The sequence below is a fragment of the Dendrobium catenatum genome, unplaced genomic scaffold, assembly GCF_001605985.2.
Source record: "Dendrobium catenatum unplaced genomic scaffold, ASM160598v2 fragScaff_scaffold_1381, whole genome shotgun sequence".
Classification (NCBI taxonomy): Eukaryota; Viridiplantae; Streptophyta; class Magnoliopsida; order Asparagales; family Orchidaceae; genus Dendrobium; species Dendrobium catenatum.
Window position 1 is genome coordinate 407417 of NW_021319843.1, and position 15867 is coordinate 423283.

At 37.1% G+C, this 15867-nt stretch overlaps 1 protein-coding gene across 1 annotated transcript in view; it reads right to left on the reverse strand.

The window, feature by feature from the left end:
• The window catches only part of LOC110098903 (DEAD-box ATP-dependent RNA helicase 8-like), a 51148-nt gene that overhangs the window by 26837 nt on the left and 8444 nt on the right, over positions 1 to 15867 (reverse strand). The window contains exon 2 of the mRNA XM_020825852.2: positions 13158 to 13218. Coding sequence (XP_020681511.1) covers positions 13158 to 13218 — 61 coding nt within the window. The remainder of the gene's footprint in view (positions 1 to 13157; positions 13219 to 15867) is intronic.

Sequence of the window (15867 nt, forward strand, 5' to 3'; positions counted from 1 at the left end):
TTAAAGTGGAGGAATGCATCGGGCCTGTTGTGTGATAGCAAAATACCCCTCAAACTTAAAGGAAAATTCTATAATATAATTGTGAGACCTGCAATACTTTAAGGCGCAATATGTTGGCGATTAAAAGAGAAGCATAAATTTAAGTGTTGTTGAGTTGAAGATGCTCAGATGGATGAGTGACTTTACTCTTAGAGATGGAATGTGAAATGAGTATATATGTAAAAAAGGTTAAAGTAGCTCCAATGGCAGATAAGATTAGAGAAAGTCGCCTTAGATGGTTTGTTTACATAAAACGTCGACCTTCCATTGACCCAGTTAGGATAGTAAATATATTAGATTTGGCCAATATTAATAAAGGCAGAGGTAGACCTAAAAATACTTTGTTAGAAACTATTAGAAATGACCTTTTTTATTAGATTTAAATGAGAATTTGACTCTTAACAGGACACTATGAAGAAAACAGATTCATTTTGTAGACCCCATGTAGTGGGATAAAGGCTTGATGTTGTTGTTGTTGTTTGTATTTACTCTTTACCAAAAATAGTATTTCCCACACGTTAAATGGAGAAAGACATTGAAAGAGTAGATAGGGTGGCCAACAACCTTATACTTTCCTTCCTACACCAGCACATGCGGTTAAGAGAGAGGTAGATAGTGAGGGATAGATTTTTTTTTCCTAAACCTCATACTTTTCATGGAACTAAAATTAGGATAGAAACTTGGAATATAGGTTCCCTTATAGGAAAATTAATTGAATTAATAGATATTATGATTCAAAGGAAATTAAATATTTTGTGCATTCAGGAAACTAAATGGGTTGGAGAGAAGGCTAAGGAAATTGATAGTTTGGGATTTAAACTTTGGTATTGGGGTAGGAATCGTACTAGAAATGGTGCAGGTGTAATTATAGACAAGAGTTTGAAGGATAATGTTATAAAAATTAATATGATTGGAGATAAAATTATAGCTTTAAAGATTGTTGTTGATGCTAAGATTATTAATATTATAAGTGCTTATGCTCCTCAAGTAGTTTGGATATAAGTTTTAAATTAAATTTTGAAATGACTTAGAATAATTAATACAAAAGATACATCTTGAAGAAAGAAGTTTTTATTGTAGGATATTTAAATGGACATGTTGGTAGAGAGGTAGATTTTAAATGCATTCATGGTGGCTATAGGTTTGGAACGACAAATGAAGGTGGCAATATTATATTAGATTTTTGTTTAGCTTATGATTTTTTAATTGCTAATACCTTATTTAAGAAAAGGAATGAGCATCTCATCACTTATAAAAAGGAATATAGTTCAACTCAGATTAACTATTTTCTTATAAGAAAATTAGGTCGTTTAGATTGCAAAGATTATAAAGTTATTCTGAGTGAAAATTTATGTACCCAATATCGATTATTAGTTTTGGATTTTAAGATAAAGGGACAAAAAATAAAAAATAAAGTAAAACGATATTCTATGGTCAGATTGGGGCATTTAAAGAATATTAACAAAAATATTTTTGAGAGTCAGATTTTAGATCTTAAGATTTTATATGTGCATGAGGATGCTAATGTTATGTATGAAAAAGTGTTCAGTGATATTAAAAATATTGTAAAAGATGTGCTTAGAGTATCAAAGGAAAATGCTCCTAATAGTAAAAATAGTTGGTGGTTGAATCCAAATGTGCAAGAAAAGATTAAAAATAAGAAAATTTATTATAAAAATTAGTTTAATTTTAAAAATACTGATAATTGAGAAAGATATAAAGAGGCTCGTAAGGAATCTAAGAAACCAATATGCGATACAAAGACCTTAGCTTTTAGTGATTTATATAATAGATTAGATACTAAGGAGGGAGAAAGATATATGTATAAGTAAGCCAAACAAAGAGATAGGAATAGTAAAGATTTAGTTCAAGTGAAGTGTATTAAGGATGGAGATCAAAAAATACTTTTCTTAGAAGATAATATTCAACAAAGGTGGATGAGATATTTTGCAAAACTTTTTAATGAAGATTGTGAAAATAAGATTGATTATAGTGACCTTAGCACCCAAAATGAAAATGAAGATTTTTGTTTTAATCAGCATATTAATAAAATTGAAGTTAGAGAGACTTTAAAGAAAATGAAGGGTGAAAAAGCTGTTAGACCTGATGATATTCCAATAGAGGTATGGAAATGCTTAGGAGATGAAGGAATTTCTTGGCTTACTAAACTTTTTAATACTATTTATTGGAAATTCTTAGGAGATATTACCACTAGGATGATGGCGTCGATGATCTTCGTTGACGGAGCGGTATCCGACGGTGGAGGAGGTGGTGGATGACCGACGATCACCCAACAGCCCGGTGGAAGATGCTCTTTAATTGTCAATGTTAGTTGGTACAAGATGCGGTCGATGTAGCCTTCAACCGTTTCATTATTGCCGAAGAAGACGTCAAAGAACGGAGATCCTAATATGTTCGTCCTCCCTTGATCGTCGAATGCAAATCCGTTGTCGATTTCAGGATCGGCCATGCACCAACGAGGAGATTAGGAGAAGAGGTCGTCTTCTTCTCGTGTCTTCAAATATCATGAGAGAACTAGGGTTTCACAGGAGGGGAGGCACAAGAGAAGGGGCGGCTAAGGTTAGAGAGGGGCGGTTTGGAGGAAGGAGGATTAGGCTAGGTTAGGAAGGAAGGGAGGAGAAAGTTTTAATCCCAAATCTGAAAATAATTTCAGATTTAAGTAAAATTAGAGGGAACTAATTTGAGATTTGAATTCAAATTAATTAGAGGGGGCATTAATGGGAATTAATGGGCAAAGCCCATGTTGGGGTTGGCGGTATGAAGAGAGAGGGGAGGGGGAATTGTGGGGAGTTATGCTCTTTCCAAGCAAGTTTGGTCAATTAAGAGGGAAAATAACGAGTCCTCTCTAAATTAAATTTAGATTAGATTCAAATTTGAAAAGTTTCCTTATTTGGAGTTTTGTAAATATGGAAACTTTTGAATTTCAAATTTGAATTTCAAAATTTCCTAACTCTTATCTTCATTGCAAGAGTCAAATTAGGGAGTCATTATGACGATTAAAATCATCATAATGATTTTAGGGAAGATGGGGCTGGCGGTCAAGAGGGAAGGGGGCGGCTAGGTGGCGGGTTGGGGGCTAGGTTGGCGAGTGGGATTTAGGTGGTGGAGCAAGAGGATGAATTGGTGGAGGAGGTTAAGCCACCGGTGGAGGAGAGGTGGGAAGGGGCCGGCGATTGACTTGGGGGAAGGGAGATGAAAGAACACACAAGTAAAATATAAGTAAACTAACCACAAGCCGTGGACTTTTCCAATGACTGGTGAGCTTTGCATTTGCTCACCTTGAGCTCACTCTCCCTTCTCTCTAGCTCTCATGCAAAAAGAAGAAGCAATGAAAATTTCATTAATCATTCATCAAGGTAATTACAACACATTATACCTCTATATATAGGTCTCTAAACATGAAAAAGAAAAGTACGAAATTGCCCTCTGGGCTACAATAGCAAGACAATTCCCCAAAGGGGTAAATGTGGAAAATAACAAATAACTAAATGAACATATCATAAAATGTATCAAAAGTAGAGGCGTTGAATCGTGGCCGTAGATCTGCGATTTCTTCATTGATAAACATGTCGGTAGCATCTGTCGATGTCCTCATCAATATTATCAACAGAATTCAAGTTGATTGTTGAAGTGGAGGAATGCATCGGGCTTGTTATGTGATAAAAAAGTACCCCTCAAACTCAAGGGAAAATTCTATAATATGGTGGCGAGGCCTGCAATGCTTTATGGTGCCGAATGTTGGCCATTAAAAGAGAAGCATAATACTAAGTTAAGTGTGGCAGAGATGAGGATGCTCAGGTGGATGAGTGGCTTTACCCTTAGAGATAGGATACGAAATGAGCATATACGTGAAAAGGTTGGAGTAGCTCCAGTAGAAGTTAAGATTAGAGAGAATCGCCTTAGATGGTTTGGTCACATAAAACGGCGGCCTTCCGATGACCCGGTTAGGAGAGTAGATGTATTACATTTAACTTATATTAAGAAAGGTAGAGGCAGACCTAAAAAGACTTGGTTAGAAAATATTAGGAATTACCTTTCTTTATTATGTTTAAATGAGAATTTGACTTTTAATAGAACACAATGGAGAAAGAGGATTCATGTAGCCGACCCCCATAGTGGGACAAAGGCTTGATATTGTTGTTGTTGTTGTGGGGAATGTGGAGTCAAAAAAGGGGGGAGGATCGATTGGGTATAGAAGAGAATGAGAGGTGGGGTTGGCAAGCAAACACCCTCTTTCTAACCCATCCCAAATATTTAGGTTAGAGAGAGAGAGAGTGTGTGTGTGTGTGTGTGAGGACGAGATAAGAGAAGTTGGGGTTTGAGGGAAGAGAAAATGATTAAGGTAAGAGAAGAGTGAGCTAACTAGCTAAGGTCATCAAGTAGTCAAACCCTTTACAATCATATAGTACCCAAAAACACAATTGTTATTATTATTATTATTATAGACTTGGTTAGAAGCTATTAGAAATAACTTTTTTTTATATAAGATTTAAATGAGAATTTGACTCTTAATAGGACACTATGGAGAAAACGGATTCATGTTGTCGACCCCATGTAGTGGGATAAAAGAAAAAAAATTAATGCGAAATGAAAACAAAATGAAAAAATTATATACATGCAATCTAAGTATGCACCCCCTCATAGTATTGGTCGTGGCACAATGTACTTGTGTATAATAAATGAAAATAGAAATAAAAATTGAAATGAAAATGAATTTATATTAATTAGTACTAATTAGATGGTGCTCCTAAATTAAATGAACTATTAAAAGTTAAAAGTTAAATGATAGACATGCTAAATAAGGTTTATGTAATCAAAGAATTCAAGTAATCATATTTTTATAGTTATGTGCTGAAAAGTCTAATGTTATGACATAACTACTTATATATAAGATATTTTTACTATTATATTATAAGCTATAATTGACTACTGAGTTTATTATTATAAATTCAAATTATTAAATGTGATTTTTCAATTGGTAAAAGTAAAACATCATCGACTGGGAGATCCTCTACAATTGTTGCCGATTCTGGAACAAAATTTGGAAAAAAGTAACAATGAGTTTTGTTATAGGATTTTCTTAGACCGGTCCTCTATGGACTGGTCCAGCCGGCCCAATCCATTGGGCCGGCTCATTTCGTTTACAGGAGGAGGGAGCCGGCGAAACCCAGGGGAGGAAATTGGGTGGGGTCCACTTGATTTTCAATTGGAATCTTGGAGCCAAAAGGAGTGGAAGCAAGGGCAATTAGGTCCTTTTGTGTTATTTTTGAATTGTATGCATTAAGTAGGGAGAAAATGATAGGTTAGGGTTATGTGAAATTTATTTGTTTGGAGTTTTCTTCTTCTTCTTTGATGGCTAGGGCTCTAGATTGAATTCTAGAGATTGGGAGAGTGTGATCCTCCTCTCGAATAGAGGATCCTTGTATCTTTGCTATTTTCCTTGCATCTACTAGTAAAATACAAGTCTTTTCTCCACTGTTTTCTCTCGTATTTGCTATTTTTCCACTATTTTGTTGCCAATTTCTGCTGTGGACAGCAGGTTTTCATTGTTTCTTGCTTCTAAAGTGGTTAATCAAGTATTTCCTATCAAATTGGTATCAGAGCAAGTCTTGGGACAAATAGTGGGCTGTTTTTGTCTGATTTCAGCGGATGAAACTGCATCGGCGAAGGAGAAAATTGCTGAATTTTTTTTTTCAAATCCTGAGATTTTCTCATAATTTGCAAGCCGTAGGAGATGGCGGCTAAGAAGGTGGATGCTTTGGAGGAGAGAATTGAAGGAGTCAAGGAAACCGTGGAGGAACGAATGTCTTCCATGGAGGGGCAAGTGGCCGATCTACGGGATATGATGAAAAAGATGTTGGAGTTTCAAACCTAATCGGCGGCATCTGATGCAAAAGGGATATCATCTCTCGTTAAACTCATGGACAATGAATATTCCTTTTTTGTCCGCTATTTAAACTATTGAATTCTTACTAGAACTACAAACTCCCACATCACTTTGTCAATTCAATCAACCTATGCAGAATGAGCTTCATGCATATATTACAAAGGAAAGAAAATCCAATAAGGGGAATAATTAGCATGTCTCTAGCACACCCAAGAACCCGAACTTCCCTCAAGGATCAATATGGTGCAAATTGATGATAGTAAATCCATATATTATATTGATCTTCACAATGTTTAAAATTGCGTATTCGGGTATTGAGGCGTTTTTCATTCGTGAGGCAAGGCGTAAGCCTCAAGGCGTTTTGAGGCGTAAGCCTCAAAATCAAAAGATTGCGTAAACATAAAATGATAAATTTTTTATATACTAATGAGTGAATAATATAAAACATAAAAAATTATAAGATATGAAGTGAAATCAAAATATCCCAATAATAAGACAACATGAAATATAGTTCAACTCAAAATTCTATCTTTTCCAAATCCCAGTATTCTTTTCATTAACATATTATTCAAATTTCCAAAAACAAATAGCAATGACATATCACATAAGAACTCATAAGTCATCAGCACTGTCATCACTAAGGGGTTCTTCATTTGAATCATCATTATGATGAACTGCTCTCCTCCCCTTCCTCCTCTCCTATAGAGTCCAATGTCGGGCATTTACTTCAAGATTTATGTAAGTTTTAATATATATAGCGTGTGGCGTAAGCCTCATACTAGTGAGGCGAGGCGGGCCTCAAGGCCAGCCTCAACCAAGTTGAGGCGCAAGCCTCATAAAAAAAACTCGAGGCGTAAGCATCGAGGCGTTTTTTTCTAGAATTGTGCAAAGGCGAGCCTCATATTGCGCAATTTTAAACATCAGAGGAGACCTATCAAGAGCTGGGGAGAATTCAAGGACAGCTTGTTAGAGCGTTTCCAAACCGACCGGGGAGGAGACTTCTACGAGCAGTTCTTTGCCCTAGTGCAGGAGGGGTCTGTGGAGGACTACTGAAAGAGGTTTGAGCATCTGGCTAGCAGGGTAGAGCGCTTGTCCGAGACGGTGCTGGAGGGGAATTTTATGAAGGGGTTAAAGGCTGAGGTGCGAGCAGCGGTGAAGGTCCTGATGCCCAGAGACCTGGGGGAGGCCATGAAGCTTGCACAGTTGGTCGAAAATCAAAAGAACTGGAGAAGGGAACTAGGAGTAGTAGTAGCTCAGGAGGCACTTACAGGTGGACGACTACCCACCTAGCCCCCAAGGGAGCATCCCCAGGAGGGATGAAAGAAACGAAGGAAAAAGCCACAGGAGGAGGAAATAGGGGGCAGTTCAAGAGGCTCACTGAGAAGGAAATGCATGAGAAAAGAACAAAAGGGTTGTGCTTTCGATGCGATGAAAAATACATGTCAGGGCACAAGTTCAAGGATCGAACTCTTCAAGTTCTTCTCGTTTGTGAAGATGAGGAAGACGAAGAGGGAGGGGGAAGCGATTCTGAGGTGGAGGAGGAAAAGATGCATCTGGATGTGGCAGAAGCCTCTCTCAACTTCGTAGTGGGATTCACTCCGAGTCACACTATGAAGATAAAGGGAGAGATAGCTGACCGTGGAGTCATGGTGCTGATTGATAGTGGGGCAACCCACAATTTTATTTCCACCAAGATTGTGGAGTTGTTAGGGATGAAGTTAGAAGATACTGGAGGCTATGAGGTGATGATGGGCACCGGGAAGGTAGAAATGGGAAGAGGAGTCTGCAGGGGGGTGGTGCTGAAGATCCAAGGCATACAAGTGAAGGAAGACTTCCTTCCCCTAGAATTGGGGAGTACGGATGTCATCCTAGGGATGAAGTGGTTGCAGACATTGGGGGAAACCAAAGTAAATTGGGGCACTCTGCGGATGGAGTTGATAAAGGGTGGAAGGAAGAGGGTGATTCAAGGGGATGCAGGGCTGACCAAGGCAGGGGTTTCTCTTAAAGCGCTAATCAAGACAATTCAGGAGGGGGAAGGCTACTTGGTGGAATTACACCGATTAGAGGAAGTGAGTGGGGAGGAAGGGGGAGACATACCCCTCTCTGTGCAGCCCTTGATCCAAAAATTTGAGGAGGTTTTTCAACCACCTCTAGGGTTGCCACCACCCAGGGAGCAGGAGCATGCCATCACGTTAAGAGAGGGAGTGTCACCTGTCAGTGTACGACCATACCGTTATCCTCAGTTTCAGGAGGATGAAATAGAAAAGTTGATCAGAGAAATGCTGGAAGCAGGGATTATCAGGCCTAACACTAGCCCGTTCTCTAGTCCTGTTCTATTGGTGAAGAAAAAGGATGGCAGATGGCATTTCTGTGTAGACTACCGCGCACTCAACAAGGAAACTGTACCTGATAAGTTTCCCAAACAAGTGATTGCTGAGCTTCTGGATGAGTTGAGTGGAACAGTGATTTTCAGCAAGATCGACTTGAAATTAGGATATCACCAGATACGAATGAAGAAAGAAGATATGCCCAAGACCGCCTTTAGAACTCATGAGGGCCACTATGAGTTCCTAGTGATGCCCTTTGGCCTCACCAATGCCCCAGCTACGTTCCAGACACAAATGAATAAGATCTTCAAACAGTATCTCAGGCGATTCGTGTTGGTATTCTTCGATGACATCTTAGTATATAGCAGAACAGAGGAGGAGCATTGATGACACTTAAAGAAGGTGTTAGAGGTTCTCCAAAAGCACCAGTTGAGGGCTAACTTGAAGAAGTGCTGCTTCGCACAAGCTAGTGTGGAATACTTGGGGCATGTGGTATCCAAGGAAGGGGTAGCAGCATATCAGTTCAAGATTGAGGCCATGCTTAAGTGGTCACTGTCCAAAAATCTAAAGGAGCTGAGGGGATTCCTAGGGCTTACAGGGTACTACAGAAGATTTGTGAAGGGATACAACACTATAGCTTGGCCACTCACTGAGCAGTTGAAGAAAGATGGATTCTTATGGGGGGAGGCAGCTACGACAGCATTCGAGCAGTTGAAGAAAGCTATGACCACTATTCCGGTCTTAGCTTTACCGAATTTTACTCAGGCCTTTATAGTAAAGACAGATGCATCGGGATACAGGTTAGGAGTAGTGCTGATGCAGAGACACAAGCCCATTGCATATTTCAGTCAGGTGTTGACTGCCAGACCCCGGCTAAAATCTATCTATGAGAGGGAGTTGATGGCAATTGTTTTGGCCATCCAAAAGTGGCGCCCCTACTTACTTGGAAGACATTTCATCGTCCGGACCGACCAAAGAAGCCTGAAATATTTGCTGGACAGCGCATGGTGACAGCGGAGCATCAGAGGTGGCTATCTAAACTGCTCGGATATGATTTTGAGATCCAGTACAGGCCAGGGGTAAAAAATAAGGCAACAGATGCCGGTGCTTGAGGGAGCTGCAGACAGTGGCTATATCGGTCCCAATAATGCTAGATTGGGAAACCATAAAGAAGGAGAGTGCCAAGGACGAGGAACTAAGCAAGATCAGAGCTGACTTACTGAAGGAAGAGGGAGGCCATCCAGGGTACTCGTTGGAGGGCGAGAGATTGTTGTACCAAGGAAGATTTGTGTTACTCAGAACGTCAGTACTAGGGGTGTCAATATTTGACCCGACCCGAAAACCCGACTCGAAAATTTCGGGTTCGGGTCAACCCGAACCCAAACCGGGTCAGGTTCGGGTTAGGGATTTCGACCAATTTGTAAAACCGGGTCGGGTTCGGGTTGACCCGAAAACCCGAAATCAACCCGGTTTGACCCGTTTTAAATTAATTTAGGAAGTTTTTAAAGGATTTTTATGAACTAAGTAAATGATATTTCAAAAAATTCTAAACATTATTGCCCAAATTAAATTAATCTTGATTTATTTTAAATTAATTGAAGTAAATCTTACCTTAATTTAATTTAGATTTAAATAAATTGAATTAAATAAAAAATTAATAAAATATACCCGAATCGGGTCGGGTTCGGGTTGACCCGGACCCAAAGTGGGTCGGGTTCGGGTCAGGTTGAATAATGTCGGGTCAATTTCGAGTTGGACCTGAACCCGACCCGTGACCCGGTTTTGACAGCCCTAGTCAATACACATCCCACAATTGCTCCAAGAGTTCCATGGAATTGCAGTGGGAGGTCATTCAAGAGTGCTAAAGACCTACAGGAGACTAGCGGCAGAGCTGTATTTGGAAAGGTATGCATAGGGATGTGGAAGAGGCGGTATCCAGATGCGAGGTGTGCCAAAGGAATAAGTATCTAGCTATGTCACCAAGGGGGCTACTACAGCCATTGGTGTTACCAGGATGAGTATGGGAGGAGATATCTATGAATTTCATTGATGGGCTACCCCGCTCTGAGGGATTCACTGTGATTTTGGTGGTAGTGGATAGATTGAGCAAATATGCTCACTTTATTCCTCTACGCCATCCATACACTGCGGTTACAGTAGCGTCAGTCTTCATCAGGGAGATAGTCAGACTACACGGAGTACCTGAGGCGATAGTATCAGACAGGGATAAAGTGTTCCTCAGCTATTTCTGGAAAGAATTGTTCAGACTGCAGAGGACGATGCTAAAAAGGAGTACGGCTTATCATCCACATACGGATGGTCAAACAAATGTGGTCAATCGGAGCTTGGAAACTTATCTGAGATGCTTCGCATCAGAGACACCCAAGCTATGGGCTAAATGGCTATCATGGGTCGAGTACTGGTACAACACCTCTTTTCATTCAGCCTCTCAGATGACCCCATTTAAGGTGTTGTACGGAAGGGATCCGCCCCACTTGGTACATCTCGGAAGTAGCAGCAACCCATTTCTTCTGTAGAGGAGTATTTGGAGGAGAGGGATAAGACACTGGAAGAGTTAAAAAGACATCTGTTGAAGGCTCAACAGATCATGAAGAAACTGGCTGATGGGCATCGTAAGGATATTCAGTTTGAGGTGGGTGAGAAGGTATTTTTGAAACTCCGCCGTCCATATCGACAGAAAACGGTCGCCAACTGGAGGAATGAGAAGCTTGCTCCAAGGTACTTATGTCCTTATGAAGTACTGGAGAAAATTGGAGCTGTGGCATATCGTCTGAAGCTACCACCGACAGCGACGATCCATCCTGTTTTCCATGTATCCCAGCTAAGGAGAGCCATTGGAGATTATGCGATCAGTTCTGAGTTACCATGGAAATTAACATATGAAATGGAAATGATATTGGAACCTTTGGAGCTTATGGAGGTTCGTCAGAAAGCAGATGGAGCTACAGAAGTCCTGATCAAATGGAAGAACCTCCCTGACTACGAGGCCACGTGGGAGCCATATGAGCGGATGAAGCGACAGTTTCCTGACTTCCACCTTGAGGACAAAGTGGTTATTTGGGAGGGCGGTAATGTTAGACCGGTCCTCTATGGATCGGTCCAGCCGGCCCAATCCATTGGGCTAGCTCATTTCGTTTACAGGAGGAGGGAGCCGGCGGAACCCAGGGGAGGAAATTGGGTGGGGTCCACTTGATTTTCAATTTGAATCTTGGAGCCAAAAGGAGTGGAAGTAAGGGCAATTACGTCCTTTTGTGTTATTTTTTAATTGTATGCATTAAGTAGGGAGAAAATGATAGGTTAGGGTTATGTGAAATTTGTTTGGAGTTTTCTTGTTCTTCTTTCGTGGCTAGGGCTCTAGATTGAATTCTAGAGATTGGGAGAGTGCAATCCTCCTCTCAAATAGAGGATCCTTGTATCTTTGCTATTTTCCTTGCATCTACTAGTAAAATACAAGTCTTTTCTCCACTGTTTTCTCTCAGATTTGCTATTTTCCACTATTTTGTTGCCAATTTCTACTGTGGACAGCAGGTTTTCATTGTTTCTTGCTTCTAAAGTGGTTAGGAAATACTTGAAATCAAGTATTTCCTATCAGATTTCCTAGGTCAAGGCAAGGACACGATGCTATCCGGATTGTAGTAGATTGTCTAACGATGTTTCATGTTGAAAATTGTAGATAAATCTCATGTTGCTTAAATGAATGATCGATAAGGTTTTGCATACATAAAGGATGATCACTTAAAAATGGATGAGAATTGATTTATTGTATTTTTGACTAAAAATTATTTTAGTGGCTCTTCTGATAAAAAAATGAATGTTTAGTTATTGAGTAATTAAATTTTTCAAAGAATTATAATATTCGTTCGATTGTTTGTTCCAGCCTTCGTTAATTTGTGACTTTGGGCCGGTTTGTGACAATTAGATCCAAAATATATTTGTCAAAGACAATAAAATGAACACAGGATTGTATCACATGGCTAAATTTTACATTACAAAAAGTAATAAAAAATAAAGTCAAAAGCCATCTATTGGTAAGAGCTAATGCCTAGCCTGGTTTGCCAAGAGTGCTGCTAAGAGCTAATGCCTAGACTGGTTTGTAGCGATTGAGGACTAATAATTAAAAGAAAAGGATTTAATAATGTGAAGGTCAAATATCCAAAAATAGATGAAAATATCATCTGGATAATGCTACTTCGTTGAGCAAATACTTTGAACCTGTCTCAAACCAAAACATAGACTCAAAAGGTTTCCTTTAAAGCCTGAAGGTTTGATAATTACATTTGCTAAGGCTAAAATAAAATTGGAGAGTTAACCGTCTTCAATTGAGACCAACTTCTGAAGGATGAGGATGACCTCTCTTCACATATTCAAGCATACAAGAGCAGTTTAAAGCTACTTAATACATAAGGAAAAGCTGGAGATTAAAAGGCTTTTGTTTTACTATTTTTCTTATTTCTGGATCAAAAATTTTATTGTGCTTTCCCTAAAACAGCTTTGAGAAGAAATTTTTTTGAAAAAACAGTGAAAAAAGTCATAAAAACTGAACATCCAAACAAATACTCGACTGTTTTTTCTACTGCAAGCACAGTTGAAAGGCTAAATCAAAATAAGCCTAAATAAGAATTATACTCAGACCAAACGTCTCAAGTAAATACAAACAAACTTCAGCCTAAAAGAGAAAACAACGCCAGCAGCTGTATAAAGAATATTGTCATCATCATTATTAGTCTTTGCCCAATCTATTTGGTTGATTATAGTATTAAATAAGTTAATAAAAAAAAGAACTTCTAGCCGAGGATAATCATTGTATCAATTCCTCCAAAAAATAAAAATTAGACAATGCAATGCATAAAAGTCCACTTCACCTCTGTCTTGTAGCGCGTATCTGGAGGTGGCACTCTCAACTGCGTCTTCCAATCTTGGGAACTAAAGGAACATAAGAAATAGGCATAATCAACTTGAAGCCTTAGAAAACCTTTAAAATTACTATTTAAAAATTCAAATTACTCATGAATAACCTAATAACCGTATACCACTGTCTATGTTATATGACGCTTTATTGACACCAAGAATTATATGAATACATTACTGTAATGACAACTATGGTTCCAAACAGAATATCCATAAATCAATAAAAAAAAAACAAATAATAAATTTTTGCCATGCATTAGCACGTCTGCAAAACCCATCTAACATAAGAATGCAGAGAAATGGCTACAATAGCAACACATCTCAACATAAATGAAGAATTTCAGATGACACCAAATATTATAGCAAATCTTAATAACGCCTAAAATTATAAGCTATCATATGATTGAAAAGAGATTCAACATTTTTTAACCAAGAAGAGCTTGTCTTACATTTTGGTTGTGGAGTAATAAATTTAGATCTATTATCGACATGGTTAACTGTCAAAAAATGATATATGTTCTTAGTTGATCTTGAAAAATCAGGTAAGGGAATACCATAAGAATTGATTTGGTGGTTATTGAGGAAAAAAATATATGACAAAGACATGTTTAAATTACAAAAGAAGTATGACATATTAGTGACTAACACTAGAAGTTGTTGAGAGATTTTTTCGTCATAAAAAAATTGCATCTAGTATTAAACAGAAGGCAGATAAAACATATGAAGATTTGCTATAAAATTTGATTTAGCTGTAAAAATTCTGATAATTAGGAACGATATAAAAAGCCTGTAAGGAGTCTAAGAAAGTAATTTACAATGCAAATAATTTAGCTTTAAAAGATTTATATAATAGATTAGATGCTAAGGAGGGCGATATATATATATATATATATATAAGTTAACTAAACAAAGAGATATGAGTGGTAATGATTTAGTTCAATTGAAGTATATTAAGGAAGAATATCAAAAAGTGTTTTTTTAGAAGAGGCTATTCAACAAAGGTGGATGAGATATTTTTCTAACCTTTTCGATGAAGATTATGAGAATGCGATTGACTTTATTGACCTTAGCACCCTAAATGAAAATAAAGATTTTATTTTTATCAGCGTATTAGTAAAACCGAAGTTAAAGAGACTTTAAAGAAAATGAAGTGTGGAAAAGCTATTGGCATGATAATATTCCAATAGAGATGTGGAAATGCTTAAGAGAAGAAGGAATTTCTTAGCTTACTAAACTTCATCTTGGCTTACTAAGAAAGAATATTATCTTTTGGAATTTACAAGTGCACACAAATAATCATCTTTAAATCTTTTACAACTCTTTATAGAATTTACAACTCAATCTATATACAAAAATCTACAACTTTATAATTATATTTGCATGTAGGTACATTCTACTTTGACATTAGAAATGAAAATAAAAAGCTGTATATAAAAATGAATGGGTGCATGCAACCTAGTAAAAAAAATGAGCACCAATAGGTAAAGTAATCATGTGTATATCACATCAAGAGTATATAAAGTAAACAATTAACAAGATTATCCTTCAAGCAAGGTACTCGCATCAAACCACACTAAACTACCAGCTGAGCCTATGTTAGAGCTGGTTGTCCTAGCAAATCATCTAAAGTGTATGAAAAAGTTATATTTATTGTCTTAAGTTTATTTTTTATTTGAAGTTTTCTATGATTTACATTTATTTGTTTTAAGGGTAAAAAATGATTAATTTAAATTTAAGTTTTAATGTTTTATGATTATTAAAGAATCTTTTATTTATTTAAATTATTTTAATTTAATTTTAAAAATAAATTTGTTAATTAATTACTCCAAAGTGCTGAAGTCACTAATAAAAAAGTACTAAGACACTGTTGGCACAAACATGGATGAGATGTTCAGCACTCGCCAGATTAAACATGGCACAAATATAATATATATATATATATATATATATATATTTAAAATACCATTAAGTAGCAAAAAATATGTTAATTTTAGTAAAATTTAAGCATAAATATCCTGCCAATAGTAAAAAACAACTTTAAATCCCACAAAAATTTACATAGAAAGATTTGAGCGAGATTTAAACATAATTTAGCCTAAATCCTACCATATAACAAAAATAAAAGTTTTAAATCCTATAAAAAGCTTTAAAGATTTTTTTTAATTAATTTGATATTTAATTAATTAATAATTAAGTATGATATTAATATTTAAACCTTAAAAGAATCCTAAACATTGCCTAATGAACGTTGAATAGCATATTTCATTCAGCATTCATTAGGCAATGTTTAGGATTTTTTTACATTCAAGCCAAAACAAAAAGAGTTGAGTCTGATTAAATATATTCCTATAAGTCATACTTGTCAACAGTGAGTGGCGAACCACGATGCAATATTCCTAGTGAAGCCATGGCGCATAGTGCCCGGTGCAGAGTTAGCCATTTTAAACATGGCACAAATATATAAAATAATTATATACCATTAAAAAACAAACAATATGTTTATTTAAGCAAAATTTAAGCATAAATATCTTGTCAACGATAAAAATGTCAACTTTAAATCCCATAGAAATTTACATCGATAGATTTGAGTGATATTTAAATATAATTTAGCCTAAATCCTACCAAATAACAAAAATAAAAGTTTTAAATCCTATAAAAAGCTTT